Source organism: Anser anser (assembly GCF_964211835.1).
Source record: "Anser anser genome assembly, chromosome: 1".
In the NCBI taxonomy this organism is placed as follows: domain Eukaryota; kingdom Metazoa; phylum Chordata; class Aves; order Anseriformes; family Anatidae; genus Anser; species Anser anser.
Genome location: NC_139720.1, coordinates 52,550 through 68,170, shown reverse-complemented (window position 1 = coordinate 68,170; position 15,621 = coordinate 52,550). Strand labels below are relative to the sequence as shown.

Below are 15,621 nucleotides of genomic sequence, written 5' to 3'. Positions count from 1 at the left end.
TCATAAGGCATGTCTTCAAGCCCTTTTACGAGCTTTGTTGCCCTTCTCTGATGCTTTCAAGGACCTTAACATTCTTTTTATATTGTGGAGACCAGAACTGCACACACTGATGTTAAATATAGTATGAGAATCACCGCTTTTGACCAGCTCTCTATGCTGTGTTTAATGCATCCTAAAATGCAGTTTGCCCTTCTGGCTGCCAAAGCACTCTGCTTGCTCATGTTGAGCCTGCTGTCAGCTAGCACCCCCAGATCTCTGGATGTTTAATAAGAAGACAAGAGTCTTCCAGCATCCCCAGAACTCTAGAGTTTAATAAGAAGTCAGGAAAGACTGTGCTGATCTGGTGCAGGGCATGCATACTAAACAGCAATCTGTTTACATTCAACCAGCCCCTTTCATCCATTTTCCTTCTATTCTGCCGTGCTTGTTCCTTCCCAGACCACCTAGACCCATCCCTTTCCCTACCTTTGGTTCCTCCCCTAACCACCCCATAGTCTTGTGCAATCCCCTCATTGCCCTTCCCATGCAACCCACAATGTTTTCTATGCCCCTGAGCAGTAACCCCCCAGTCAGCAAGGTACTCTGGCAACCTGTCCCATTGACTCATGGTGATGGGTGTCACCTTCAGGCCGATGGGGCTGATGGGTCTCCTATGACAGCCTTAGGAGAAGCTGAGGCAGGGGCTTATTCTCTCTTACTAGGTTAATGGGCTTCCCTCCCTGTTATTGTCTTTTTTTGCTCCTTCCTGTTTGTGCAGTTGTCTTTTATGGGTTGATTGCCCCTCTGTAGTATCTCTGGGGCTAGCCAGATCAGGAGACTAATTTGGTTCCCCCACCTGCTGTTGTTCTTCTATGCCCCTTCATGTGTGTGGAGATGAGGTTTTTCCCACATAGCTTAATACTTATGAGGGGTCATTTATGTGAAATCTTTTGTTCCTATACTCTAAATTATTCAAGTTCTCTAGCTGAGAAGACTCAAATCCAGTTAGAGGAGCAGATCTTCACATCAAATACACCATCGTGTAGCTTTTTCCTCTCGTCTTCATGTATAATTATATAAATGTTAAAAATAGGGTAGTGTACAAAACCAGTATAGCTCCTGATGTATCTGCTTAACCTTCTCACCCCTTCTGATTTGTCTCCTGAAATAGCAGTGATTTACTAGATTATCTCACACCTTCTTTCCATTCTAAGAAGACTGTTTGTATCATTGAAACTTTCAGGTTTGTAAATCAGCATTTAAGAAGATTAACATTTATAATTGGCTTGGGGAAGGTTAGATCTTTACTTATCTAAGATTAACGTTGAATGTGGAAAGGAGCAAACGGGCATTGCTGTGAGAGCTACAGGACGAAGAGGATCATTCCTATAACATCCATTCTTCTGAACACACGTACGTATGGGGAACAATAGCAGCTCCACAGTGGATGATCTGCAGGCTGTTGAGATCCACCACTGGTACAAAAAGTTCATGACGGAGTGTCCTTCTGGACAGCTGACAGAGCATGAATTTAAACAGTTCTTTGGGCTTCGAGGGCTGGATCCACAGGCCAATGAATACATTGAGCAGATGTTTCGCACATTTGATATGAATAAGGTGAGTTATCCAGCAAGGAAATGAAATACCTTGTACTGCTTAAAAGTAAACCAACTCTTGCAACTTTTGGGAGTCCCTGTATTTTTTTATTTTTTGTTTTTTTTTCAAAACTGCTGAGGGATGTCAATGTAAAGTAGCAGAATGTAAGGGGCAAATTAACAAGTGTAGATAATGGCATAGATAACACCCATAGGTAATAAGACCTCATTATCTAACTACCTTGTTCAAGTTCACCCTTGAATTTTAAGAATTCCTTATAGTGTATTAATTGGTTTGGCCTTGTTTGACTAGCAAAATGCTAATAGAAAGAGATGATGCTGAAATCTAGAGCTTTTAAAGCCTTTTATTATTCTTCAAAAATACGCATGTTAGATAGTAGATGATTCAAAGTCAATAGAAATCTTTATAACATTTGTAGAGGAAGTAATTTCCAGTTATTTCACAGATGAAATTAATCTTGCATGGGGAGACAGTCTGTCTCAACGGCTCTCCTGAGCAGTAGGAGGTAGAGCACACAGCAGCAGCTAGGAGGCAGGTAGTATTTCTCACTGTGACAGGTGACCTCTGGCTGTCCCATGTAAAAAACAGTAGCTCCCATAATGTCTTTAATCATTAAATGCCCCTCATTTTTGCCTGTTTTTTATCTGTATATACTTCATCCTGTGCTTGCAGGCCTGTAATCTCAATGGCAGATAAATTTGCTCATATAGCAACACAGGAAAACTCAGCTCTGCTCTGTGTTCCAACATTCTGAAATAGCCCGAATCAAGGAGGAACTAGGTGCTGAGACATGTGAAACAGGTGGGAAATCTCAGGGTAAGTTTTGAAGAAGGAAAGGCTGGGGACTGAGGAAGGAATGGCAGTTTGGACAATGTAAAAAGGCACATGGAGTTAAGGAATGCTAAAGAATATTGCAAAATTACTACAGAAAGGTAAGAGAGGAGCAGCTAGACTCCATTAGGGTTGCTGAGATATTGTGGTGGATGTAATGACTGCAAGTGACTGCAGACATCAAAGAATCTTCTTTCTCATTCTAATGTTCTCAGTGCCCAGGATAGTGATGGTGATGAGAAGCAGTTTTATAAACTAAACCAACATGTTTACAGTTCTTGCACAAGCTTTTCCCTTTACCTCTGTCATTTCTTGAGAAGTTTAAGGATTTGAATATTTGTTCAAAAACGTTGCACTGTCCAAAGTTCCTCGTGAGCTCCAAGTTATGCAGTGAACGATGTTTTAATAAAAGTTTCAAATTCAAATTAGATCATATTAAGATAAAAAGCTATCATCCGAAGAAAATGATTTCAAGAGGAATGAAGTAAGAGTGTGACAACCAGTGGGGTTGGACCTACATCAGTTAATCTTAGCTTGTTAATAGCCATTTAATCTACGTTCATTTTATAATCAATGGCAAGGAACAAAAGCACCCAGGGGAAGAGCCACCCTGCAGTAATACAGATATCGACACTGGATGAAATCACCTACCTGGATATTCACATTCTGAGAACTCTGCTGAGGGCAAAGAATAAAAATTTTCAATGGAGTTATTTTATAAATTACAATTATCTTCTCCTTCCCATATTGAAAGTTGGTTATCTGTGTTTTCTGTTATTTTGCTCAATGAAGTTATGAAAAACTCATGTAATGGGAATATGACAATGATCCTGAATGAATATTCTAAAATATTGTGGTCCTTGCTGTAAAACGGTAGTGCTCTGCTAGTCTACCAACATTTGCATTTTACATATATTAACATGCATTCCAGAAAGGCATCTGACTTTGCTTAAATAAAGTTTCATTTTTTTCCTTTGCAATTTGTTGAAGTAGTTACTCAGAATCACTGAGGAACATATGCACTTTGTTTTTTGTTTTTTTGTGTCTAACTAATATAAATTTTAGTCAGTGTTAAATCTAGGGATTAGAAAACTTTACTGTAAAAAGAGCACTGGCCACGAGGAATGACATGTTCTATCTGCAGTTGGTGATGACAGAGTATCCTAGACATGTAATAGATCATAAGTACAGGAATCCAGGTGTTTAGGAAATCTTAAAGGCAACCAGAAAAATAGTGTGTATATATTCTTGTTCTAAAGCTTGTACATACATATGCGGTTCTGTGACATTTGTTTTTCTCTTTTAGCTGCAAATCTACACAGGAATAAGGTAAAGCAGTTCCAGAGCCACAACTCCCTCTGTTTGTTCCTGTCACAAGTTGGTTTTTGTTTTGCCGTAGGATGGATATATTGACTTCATGGAATACGTGGCTGCCCTCAGCCTTGTTCTCCGTGGGAAGATGGAACAGAAATTGCGGTGGTATTTCAAACTGTATGATGTAGATGGCAATGGCTGCATTGATCGACATGAATTGCTCAACATCATTAAGGTGAGTCTCCAGGGGTACATCTCTCCTCTCCTCTCCTCTCCTCTCCTCTCCTCTCCTCTCCTCTCCTCTCCTCTCCTCTCCTCTCCTCTCCTCTCCTCTCCTCTCCTCTCCTCTCCTCTCCTCTCCTCTCCTCTCCTCTCCTCTCCTCTCCTCTCCTCTCCTCTCCTCTCCTCTCCTCTCCTCTCCTCTCCTCTCCTCTCCTCTCCTCTCCTCTCCTCTCCTCTCCTCTCCTCTCCTCTCCTCTCCTCTCCTCTCCTCTCCTCTCCTCTCCTCTCCTCTCCTCTCCTCTCCTCTCCTCTCCTCTCCTCTCCTCTCCTCTCCTCTCCTCTCCTCTCCTCTCCTCTCCTCTCCTCTCCTCTCCTCTCCTCTCCTCTCCTCTCCTCTCCTCTCCTCTCCTCTCCTCTCCTCTCCTCTCCTCTCCTCTCCTCTCCTCTCCTCTCCTCTCCTCTCCTCTCCTCTCCTCTCCTCTCCTCTCCTCTCCTCTCCTCTCCTCTCCTCTCCTCTCCTCTCCTCTCCTCTCCTCTCCTCTCCTCTCCTCTCCTCTCCTCTCCTCTCCTCTCCTCTCCTCTCCTCTCCTCTCCTCTCCTCTCCTCTCCTCTCCTCTCCTCTCCTCTCCTCTCCTCTCCTCTCCTCTCCTCTCCTCTCCTCTCCTCTCCCTCTCCTCTCCTCTCCTCTTCCCCCCCTCTTCCCCCCCTTCCCCTCCCTTCCCACACAAGTAGGACTTCTGACGTTCCTCACATGGATGGTCATGGTTGACATCTTCTATAAAAGCCATAGTCCAATAAGCAGACTTAGCAGTCTTCTTTACCACCATAGCATATATTACTGCATAGAATCATAGAACATCTTGGTTTGGAAGGGACTTTAAAGATCATCAAATTTCAACGCCCCTGCCATGGCCAGGGACACCTTCCACCAGACCAGATTGCTCAAAGCCCCATCCAACCTGGCCATAAAGACTTCCAGAGATGGGGCATCCACAACTTCTCTGGACAACCTCTCTCACTGCCCTCATAGTAAAGAATTTCAGCATGTCAAATGCAGAGAATGTTTGACAGTGTTTATTGAGCCTAGTGCACCATAGGGTAGTAGAAGGTGGATTATCAAAAGAACAAGGCATGCAAGGAAGTTAAATTGTGTCTTTGTATCATGTTTAACTACAGAGGAATCTAGGAAGATTCACATAGAAAATAGAGTATTTTCGTGCCTTTTCTCAATCAATTCATGTGTGGAATACTTCAAAATGCATAGCATTTGCAATTATACTTGATAATATGAACTGTTAGCAAGATTTTCTGTGTGGAGCATGAAATCCCAAAGGGCTGCGAGTGATCTTTTTATATCCAGTGCTTCACAGATAAATTTGAAGGTTTTGCTTTTAACCTGTCAGATTCTGAAGGTGTAATTTATTCCATCTTCACTTCACACCTGAAAAATGATAATCTAGTTTTAGATTTGGCAAGATTCGGCTGCAGTGGATGCATTGAAATGGGCATCTGTAGAGAGACGTTCATGATATCCATCTAATAGTTCTCAGTACAGAGTAAATTGGTCTCTGGAAATGTGTCTATCAATATTCTTATTTTGTTTAGAGGTAGCATAGATGGCCATCTTATATCTGTGAATGTAGATGGCTTAAGTTAGGTATGTTTGATCTGGGTAAGTGGCCGTGATCCTGATTCTGCCATATCTGCAGTGCTAAAGCTCTACCGAAGCAGATTTAGGGCAGTCCTCTGGTTTTAACTGCTCGTTACATGCTCCAGAACCACTCTTCTTTCCTACCCTTCAGTGCAAACCATAAGGCCAGATGATGTCTGCTGTGTTTTTCCTATGATTATGGCATGGAAAGGTACCATGCATGACTACCTTGTTCTGAATCTAGGCTGACAGGCTGCAATGGAGTAGTCTGTTGTTCTGGGAGTCAATAGGCAGCTTCCCATTCTTGCTCTTTTCTTTTAGGCTATTCGGGCTATCAATGGTGGTGACCATGAAACTAGTGCAGAAGAGTTCACCAACAGAGTCTTCAACAAAATTGATGTGAATGGAGATGGTGAGAATGCTATGTCTGTCATCCTACTTAGATAGTTTCAGTGCTAAAGAGAGAGATCCATGTTTTCTTTTCTTTCTTGAACTTTATGCTTCTTCATTTTATATTTGCTTGTTACATGAATCCATTTTTCATGAGTTTTGCTAAGACACTTTTCTCCTTGAATCATACATAATCAGTACTATAGAATTTGTTCCCTGGTACTAATTCTTAGCTACATTTTCTCCACATTAGTTTTGTAGGGTTTCTTTTTTCCTTCCTTTTTGTATGTTTCTGTGTAACTTATGTCAGAGTTAGAAGTGGGTTGGGCTAACAGGTGCTCCCAGCTGCTCCTAACTCTTTCAGCAACAGGAGAAGGAAGAACTGGAATTTAATGTTGAAGTTCCGAATTCCTTCACTGAGACTGTTACAAGCTGTACAGCAAGTACTTTAAGTGCTATGGACCAGTCAGCCAAAAGATATTCAGTGGCACTGTAATCGTTGCATGTCCCTGAGAGGTACTTCTTTCCTTGCTACTTCACGTGCTTACCTTATCATACGCTCTTGTTATTCCAGAAGAATTCTGCTGAGCTGCTTCCCTCAACAAGATCTTATTAGTCTAGGGCAGAAAACCTGTTTCTGACTGGCACAATTCCTACTGTCACTTCTTTTAACATGAAAAACAGCAATTATGGGACAGGTTTAGCAGTATGACAGGTTACACCAAAAAGAAGCAGACTAATCCAGCCTTATAAATAGGAATCTATGACCCTGTTCTTTAGCCACAGTTTTCCTGTATTTTTTGTAATGTACTCTCCCTTGCAAGGGAAAAATGTGAGAGTTGTAGTTCCTGGATATCGGCTAAGTTTCAAATAAAGTTGAAATGACTCTCAGGCCTCTTGGTGCATGAGAACAGTGTATGTATACCACGTGGTCCCTAATGTCAGATTACTGTACTCCTTTTACTGTTCAAATGTGGATTGGCATGATTCTGAGGTCTTCTGTTTGTGCCTGACACAGGTGAACTTTCTCTGGATGAATTTGTGGAAGGAGCAAGGAAAGACGAGGAGTTCATGGAGGTTATGATGAAAAGTTTGGATCTGTCGCACATTGTGGCCATGATCAACAACCGTCGGCATAGTGTATAAATCAAGCTGGGAGAAAATGGTGTGCCAATAGACCGAAGACTGTACACATACCAGGAAGGACAGAGGTTGTTAAAAAACAAACAAAATTTCCATAAGCATACATATGGAAGTAGGAACAGAAAGAAACTGTTATATGTGTGTACCTGAGTCCATGTTCTTGTGCAAGCATTGAAACTCAGACACACATATGCAGGGGAGGTTCAGAAAAACTGGGTCTGTGTAGCAGTATTCAACTTGACTTCCTAAACTCTAAAGGGCAAGTTTCAAGACACAAATTACTTCCTTCTGTGTCCCAGATTGTCACTTTGCAATGGACTAACGGTAATCCTAAATTTGCAAAGAGCACTGGGAGAAAGGGGCAATGGGCTGTGGAAAATATCAGATGTGTACAAAAGAAGAGCTACGAATTGTTATCAATGGAGAGAACTGTCAATACATTGTAACATCCCCTGTTCTTGTCATGATATTAGATCATAAACACCAGCAGGCTTGTCTGCTGCAGACGTGCTCATATTTGGTAGTCTCTGATAGCCTTGGTAGCTTTATCCATAAGAACTTGAGAGCTGAAAGAAACATCAGTCTTTAAGGCTCGTAATGACTATTCTGTTCCCAGCTGCACTGTCAGTAATGCTGCCGTTTGCAGCTTTCTTTGATAAAAGTACTCTTTACCAAACTAGTCAATAGTTTACGAGCAACTTCAGTAATCAGAGAAAACATGCCAGTCATGTTCTCAAAGAAAAAGAATTACCTGAGATATCAGATCTTTTTTACATTCCTTGTAATTCCTACTGCTGTGCTCTCATACAACTGAATAAATGAAGTATGTGAAGATGATCCTAAGTATTGTTGCTTCACACATCCTTATTGGTCATTCTTTTTATTCTTGGGGAGAAAACCTGAGAAGCAAAAGGCAACTCAGTAAGGTGACTTGTGAATTCTGCTGTTCATGCAATTGGTGAAGTTCATACTATAGATCAGTGTTGCCACAAATGACCATGCGTCTTTGTAGATGATGGGATGAGTAATGTAGCATGGATAGAAAATGAGCCATGTAGCATGGGTAGAAACTGAGCCAACTGTTTCTTGTTCACTGATGTTAGGTAAGGTCAGAATCAGAGGCTCCTTTGAATCTGGAGAGAGAGAGAGAAGGTAAGAGAACACAGGAAAAGTTCAGCAGAGTGCCTGTGCCACAGTTGTGTATGCGATTCCTGTGCAGAAGGAAGAACTTGCAGATCTATAACAAGAAGACTTTAGACATTAGGAGGGGGATTAATCTTGCTTATATTTTAGCTTCCGTGACGTACCTATATATACTTAGCAAAGTGTCTAAGCTTTCATCTAAGTCAAGGAAGATTTAGTCAGGATTGTCGCTAGAGCTTGAGAGAGTGACTGATCATTTTTAGCCTAGGTGCCAATATTTTGCCAAGGGGGCTTACACTCTGGGTCCCAGTGGCATGTACCCATCTGTAGTCTTAGAGCTGCTGAGAGGAATCACAACCTGGATATTAGCAAACATTTCTCAGTTTTCCAGAGGATTATTATGAACATACGCTGTTGGATTCTGCTGTCCCTTTGTACTAAGGAAGACAGACTTTTTTTTTTTTTTTTATAAAAAAAGCACCTCTATTAAACCTGTCCTGTACCTGTTACAAGTCCTCGCTCTATTGTACCTTTGTCACTTAGCTACATGTAAAACTGCACTTTTAGTATCATCTGACATACAGAAAAAAATATCTAATTTTAGTTCTTAGGAAAGTAAAGAATTTTTGTAAGTTTATTTGTAATAGACACAAAAAAATATCCAATATATTATCATTACACTCAGTTGCAGACATGCATTGTGTTCTCAGTTTCTAGATTTTTTATGTCCTTCTGTTACTGGATGATTTCACTTATTTTTGGCTCTCAAGCAAGCATGTTTTTTGTGACACCATGCTGACAGTGTATGTGCCTTTGTCAGAACCTACACGGAAGAAAACTGAGGGTGCAGGAGAGAGGAAATCTCTGTAAAGGGGACGATAGTTGTTTTCTAACCTATTTGGCTTTCTTTGTATATAAAGGATTAAAAAAGTATAAAAAAATCTACCTTGGAACTGTTCCCTTTGTTAGAAGAATAGAATCACAGAATCGCAGAATCACAAAATCACAGAATCACAGAAGGTTAGGGACTGAAAGGGACCTTGAAAGATCATCTAGTCCAATCCCCCTGCCAGAGTAGGAATACCTAGATCAGGTCACACAGGAATGCATCCAGATGGGTTTTGAATGTCTCCAGAGAAAGAGACTCCACAACCTTTCTGGGCAGCCTGTTCCAGTGTTCTGTCACCCTCACCGAGAAGAAGTTTCTTCTCTCATTTAAGTGGAACTGCCTATGTTCCAGCTTTAACCCATTGCCCCTTGTCTTCTCATTGCGTATCATTGAGAAGAGCTTGGCTCCATCCTCCTGACATTCACTCTTTACGTATTTATAAACATAAACGATGTCACCCCTCAACCTCCTCTTCTCCGAGCTAGAGACCCAGTTCCCTCAGCCTTTCCTCATAAGGGAGATGCTTCACTCCCTTAATCATCCTTGTGGCTCTGCACTGGACTCTCTCAAGCAGTTCCCTGTACTTGAACTGAGGGGCCCAGAACTGGACACAATATTCTAGATGCAGTCTCAGCAGGGCACAGTAGAGGGGGAGAAGAACCTCTCTCGACCTACTAACCACAGCCCTTCTGATACACCCCAGGAAGCCATTGGCCTTCTTGGCCACAAGGGCACAGTGCTGGCTCATGGTCATCCTGCTGTCCACCAGGACCCCCAGGTCCCTTTCCCCTATGCTGCTCTCCAACAGGTCAGTCCCTAACTTATACTGATATCTGGGGTTGTTCTTGCCCAGATGCAGGACTCTATACTTGCTCTTGTTATATTTCATTAAATTTCTCCCTGCGCACTTTTCCAGCCTGTCTAGGTCTCACTGGATGGCAGCACAGCCTTCTGGTGTGTCAGCCACTCCTCCCAGTTTAGTGTCACCAGCAAACTTGCTGACAATGAGCTCTATTCCCTCATCCAAGTTGTTGATGAATATACTGAATAGTACTCGTTCCCGTACTGACCCTTGACGGAGTCCACTAGATACAGGCCTACAACTAGACTCTATCCTATTGACCACAACTCTCTGCTTTCTTTCCTTCAGCCAGTTCACAGTCCACCTCACTACCCAATCGTCCAGACCATGCTTCCTCAGTTTAGCTGCGAGGATGCTGTGGGAGATGGCGTCAAATGCTTTACTGAAATCAAGATAGACCACATCCACTGCTTTATCATCTATCCACCTGGTTATGTCTTCATAAAAGTCTATCAGGTTGGTTAAGCATGACTTCCCCTTGGTGAAGTCATGTTGACTGCCATAATGACCCTCTTATCTTTGATATGCTTAGAGATAGTGCCAAGGATAAGTTATTACATCACCTTTCCAGGGATGGAGGTGAGGCTGACTGGTCTATAGTTACCTGAGTCTTCCTTCTTGCCCTTTTCGAAGACTGGAGTGACATTTGCTTTCCTCCAGTCCTCAGGCACCTCTCCCATTCCCCACGACTTACCAAAGATGATAGAGAGTGGCCTAACAATGACTTCTGCCAGCTCCCTCAGCACCCACAGGTGCATCCTGTCAGGACCACGGATTTATGGATGTCCAGATTGCTTAATTGGTCCTTAACCTAGTCCTCATCAACCGAGGCAAACTCCTCCATTATCCTGACTTCCTCTGGGGCCTCAAGGGTACAGGGCTCCTCAGGACAGCCTCCGGCAGTATAGACAGAGACAAAGAAGCACTTGTCTTTGCCCAACAGTTCCCTGTTTAACCATGCAGGTCTCCTGGCTCCCTTTCTTGACTTCCTACGGGTTGGGATGTTCTGATCTTGAGCTCGGAAGAAGCAGTCCTTGAATGCTAACCAACTACCTTGGGCCCCTTTACCTTCAAGTACCCTGTCCCATTGGATTTCCTCTAGCAATTGCTTGAAAAGGTCAAAGTCGGCCCTACTGAAGTCCGGGGTTGTGATTCTGCTTGGTATTCTGTTCCTGCCACGTGATATCCTGAACTCCACAATCTCATGGCCACTGCAACCAAGGCTGCCCTAAACCTTCACCACTTCAACCAGACCCTCCCTGTTAGTGAGAATAAGATCCAGCAGCGCTCCTCTCCTAGTTGGCACATCCACCATTTGCATCAGGAAGTTATCACCAATGCACTGGAGGAACCTCCTGGACTGTGGGTGGCTGGCTGAGTAGGCTTTCTGCAAATATCAGGGTAGTTAAAAGCCCCCACGATAACCAGGTCCTGCAATTGCGAGGCTGCTATCAGCTGCCTGTAGAAGGCCTCATCAACTTCCTCATCCTGATCTGGTGGCCTGTAATAGACACCCACAATAGTATCACCCATGCCAGCCTGCCCCTTAATCGTCACCCACAGACTCAACTTGCTCCTCATCCGCCCCTGGACAGTACTCAATACACTGTAGTTGCTCTCTCATGTAAAGATCAAATCCACCACCTTGCCTTGCTGGCCTGTCTTTCCTGAGGAGGGCATAACCATCCATGACCACTTTCCAGTCATGTGAGCTGTCCCACCATGACTCTGTAATTGCCACCAGATCATAATCTCCTGACTGAACATGGATTTCTAACTACTCCTGCTTATTCCCCATGCTCCGTGAATTGGACTTCCCCACTTCCCCTTCCTCTCTCTGCTCATCCTAGGCTTTTCCTTCTCTGTCCTTGTCGTTCTTTTCCCCACTCTGTCCTTCGTTCCGTCTTTCTCAATTATACACCAATTCTCCCCTGCTAATGTGTCACTACCCTCATCTGCCCTGCTCTTTGCTCTTGTGGTCCTTCCGCTCCTTGTCCTACCCGTCTGCATGTCTCTGTCCCATGGCCTCTACCATCGTGCCATCAAGCCCTCTGTCCAGCTTGCTCACCTTTTTCTTCTGTGCCCCTGTCCTTCTCCCCTTCCCTTGACACTCTTTTGCCGTCTCAACCCTGCTGCACACTGCTCTCTCCTTTCTCATCTCTGTCCCATTCTGAGACCCCTCAGTCTCAGTGCTCCAGTGTTCTCCCCCTGCCCACTCCCTCTAAGAACTTCTCAGTTCTCCATCTCTCAGTCCTGTTGCCCCAGCAGTATTTGATTTTTCTCAATCTTTCTTTCCTGCTCCTTACGCTCTTCACTGAGAGGGTTGTTGCGCACTGGAACAGGCTCCCCAGGGACATAGTCACAGCACGAAGCCTGTCAGAGTTCAAGAAGCGCTTGGACTGTGCACTTTGTCATATGGTCTGAATTTTTGGATAGACCTGTGTGGAGCCAGGAGTTGGACTCAGTGATCCTTATGGGTCCTTTCCAACTCGGGATATTCTATGATTGTATGATTCTATTTATCTTGCAATTTCTTTCTGTCAGTTTTTTCCCACTTTGTCTACCTCTGCTTTTCTGTGTTGTTACATCCTGTTCCGCTCCACTGTTTCGATTGTGCTTCCTTGCTCTCCACCCCTCTGTTTCAGTCCATCTGTTGTGCTCCCTGTCCCCTTTCCCAGTCAAACCCCACGTCCCTGTGCTGACCTTTCTCTGCACCCCACACCCCCCGTGATTCTCTCTCTCCCTCTTTCTCGTGCCTCCCCCCCCTCTATTCCTCTGTCCCAGTTCCTGTCCCTTTCCTCGTCTTTGTCTGCCTCAAAGCATAGCCCAGTTGTTCCTTTGCTTACTTTTCTCTGTCACTCTGTCCAGCTTCCTCTGCCCCTGGTGTTTCCTGATGCACCCCTCCCTGTCCCTGTGTTTATTCTCACTTCTGGTCCCTCTCTGTTCTGCTTCCTGTCCTTGTCTTTTCTGTCTCTCTCCCCGTGCTGTTTCCTATTTCCTCCTTTCTCACTAGACCCCCATATTCAGCCTTTGACTTCCTTTGTCCATTGCTCGGTCCTTCTGGCCATCGCAGTTGTGCCTCTGTTCTGCTCCCAGTCCAATCCTCTTGATCATCCCTGTCCTGCTCCCTATGTGGTTCTGTCGCTCTGCCCTGCTGTCTGTCGTCTGTCCATTTTCTCGCTGCTTGTGTCCTTTTTCTTTGCCCTTCCTCCTTTTGTGCTTCAGAGCCCATGGCTGCAGGAGGCAACTATTCCCTGCGGGATGGATGGACAGAGGGAGTGAAGCTGCTCGATGCTGGAGCCCTGTGCCCCCCCCCCCAGGGGAAGGGGAGAACGTATGGGCAGAGAACCCTGCCACAGCCTCCCTCTGGGGAGTCCTGCGCACGAGTTAATAAAGAGTTGGTTTTCTGGCTTGCGCTGCTGTCTGTGTTTGTGGCCGTGGGTAAGTGGCCATCCCGGTGTTGGTGGGTGCAGGTTCCGTAGTGGGGTGGGTGGCAGAAGGGTGCAGAGGCTGGTACCCAGTTCCTGGAGCAGGGCCCCAGGTGAGGCTGTGGGGGCTGATAGATGCAGACTGCTCCTTGGTGTGTGGGGGCCACCTTGCTGGGGGGCTGCAGGCTGTTGGGCCAGGGGAGTGGGGGGAAAGCGAAGGCAGCAGTGGGGTAGCCCTGTGCTGTCTTTGCTCCCTGGGGTAGGTATGCTGGGGCTGGTCTATATGGACGGAGTGGTTGGCAAGCGTGGCGAGGGCTGCTTCTGCTTGCAGGGGAGAGGCAAGGGTGTCGGGGAGGCTGGGACAAAGAAAGCCTCTGGCGGGGGAGCAGGGCTAGCCGCGGGGGTGGGGGCGGGTCACAAAGCCCGCGGCTGGCTCCGGGACATCCGCATCCGCAGGGTCAGGTGGCTGTGAGCGCCGTGCCCCGCAGCATGCCGGGAGTTGTGGTCTTTGGGCTACGAGCGTCCGCTCAGCCACGTTGGTTTCCAGGGCAAGCCGGGAAATGTAGTTTCACGTTGCCACTCAGCTTTCGAGCCCACAAAAGCACTGCGCAGTTCGGAAGGGCAGTTCATCCCGCATTAGTGGAGCGGGGTGTCTTTTCTTGCCGTTTTCGTGTGGTGTTCCGCAGGGTTCCCGCTGCTTCCCTTAACGAGCAAACGGTCTCGGAAGCTGTTCCTGCAGCTCTGACTCCGCGCATGAGCAGAGCAGGCTGGCTCTGCACGGGCGCCGGGACGCTATCTGGTGCCACCTGCTGGCCGAAGGTCGGTACTGCGGGCGCAGAAGCGGTCCGCGCTCTCTGCTGCCACCTGCTGGCGAGAACTTGGTACTGCAGGAGGAGAGGCTTCTCGCATGCGCAGTACCGGTGGCTAGCCGTCGTGCCCCACAGCATGCCGGGAATTGTCGTCTTTGGGTTCTGGGTTTCCGGTCCGCCATGCCGGTTCATGGGGCATGCCGGGAAATGTAGTTTTGCGTTCGTGCTCGGCTTCCAAGCCAGGAGCGGCACGTTGCTCTGGGCAGTTATTTCCTCCCCTAGACAGCGTGGTGTGCGTGTTTTTTGCTGTTTTTGAGCAGGTACTGCAGGCTGAGCGGCACCGCGCATGCACGTTTTTTTTTCCTGAAAGTGATGTTACTATATTGATTTTTTTTGGCATGTAATCTGTTATGCTCCTAGATTTTTCTTCCTGTGTAAAAGAAAGGTTTGAGCTAATTCCAGTTGAAAAAGTTTCAGTTACTTGCTTGGTCATATTGTCCTTTCAATATTCAAAGCTGAAGCAAAAGCATGGGGATTGTTGCTTCTAGAAACACCCCAGTTCTCTTGTCTGCACTCTGCTACGCTAGAAAAAACAAAACAAAACAAAACAACAAAAAAACACAGCGGCTGCTCCTCCTGCTGTCTTTCTAGGTTCTTGTGCTTTGCCCCCCCCCTTTCCCAGGTGATTGGCTTTGGGTTCCAGGCAGGGCCTAATGGTAATTGAGTCACAGGCATCCCATCAGAGAGCTCATTCTGCCTGGGCTGCACTTTAGGGTAAATGCTTTGTTTTTCCTTCAGTCAGTTGCAGGGTCCTTTAGGTGGGTCAGAGTCTATGGCCTGACGTGTTTCCAAGTAGAGGCCAGTACATGCTTCTTTTGGAGGTAACAACTAGTAGGATCTGTTAGAGTAAAGCAATCTGTATAGTAGTAGGTGCATTTATTGCATGCAGCTCCTCTTCAGGTGAGTAATTGTTATAGCATGTTTGTGGATAGGATAACACACGTTATCCACGTTTGTGGATAGGAAACACACGTTACTTTGTGTGTTTGCTTTGTGGTTCTAGGTCCCTTATGATTTTTGCAGGATTACAGGGCAGATGCTATGTAGTATGATAAATGCATACTTCTAAGCATTTATGGCCTTTTGGCATTTTTGGACCGCGGGCGCCTGCCAGGTCTACCCGTGTTTTTTTTTTTCTTTCTTTCAGGCGGCCACCAGTTCTACCTCTTCTTTTTTTCTTGTTTTTTGTTTTGGGGCGGCTGCCAGGTCTACACGGCAGCCACTGACGGCAGAAGCGGCTATGTGAATGGCAGGAAACCGAGGGCAGAAGTGACGTTAGGGCG

The 15,621-nt window shown here is 45.4% G+C and overlaps 1 protein-coding gene across 1 annotated transcript; it reads left to right on the top strand.

The window, feature by feature from the left end:
• Nucleotides 1-1,398: 1,398 nt before the first annotated feature.
• LOC310902386 (guanylyl cyclase-activating protein 1-like) lies at nucleotides 1,399-14,206 on the top strand (the record flags this gene model as incomplete). Its single annotated transcript, XM_083843879.1, has 4 exons — nucleotides 1,399-1,596; nucleotides 3,827-3,976; nucleotides 5,936-6,026; nucleotides 7,023-14,206. The coding sequence occupies 4 exons, from the start codon at nucleotides 1,399-1,401 to the stop codon at nucleotides 7,148-7,150; spliced, it is 567 nt and encodes a 188-aa protein (XP_083700005.1). The 3' UTR covers nucleotides 7,151-14,206.
• Between the last annotated feature and the right edge of the window lie 1,415 nt (nucleotides 14,207-15,621).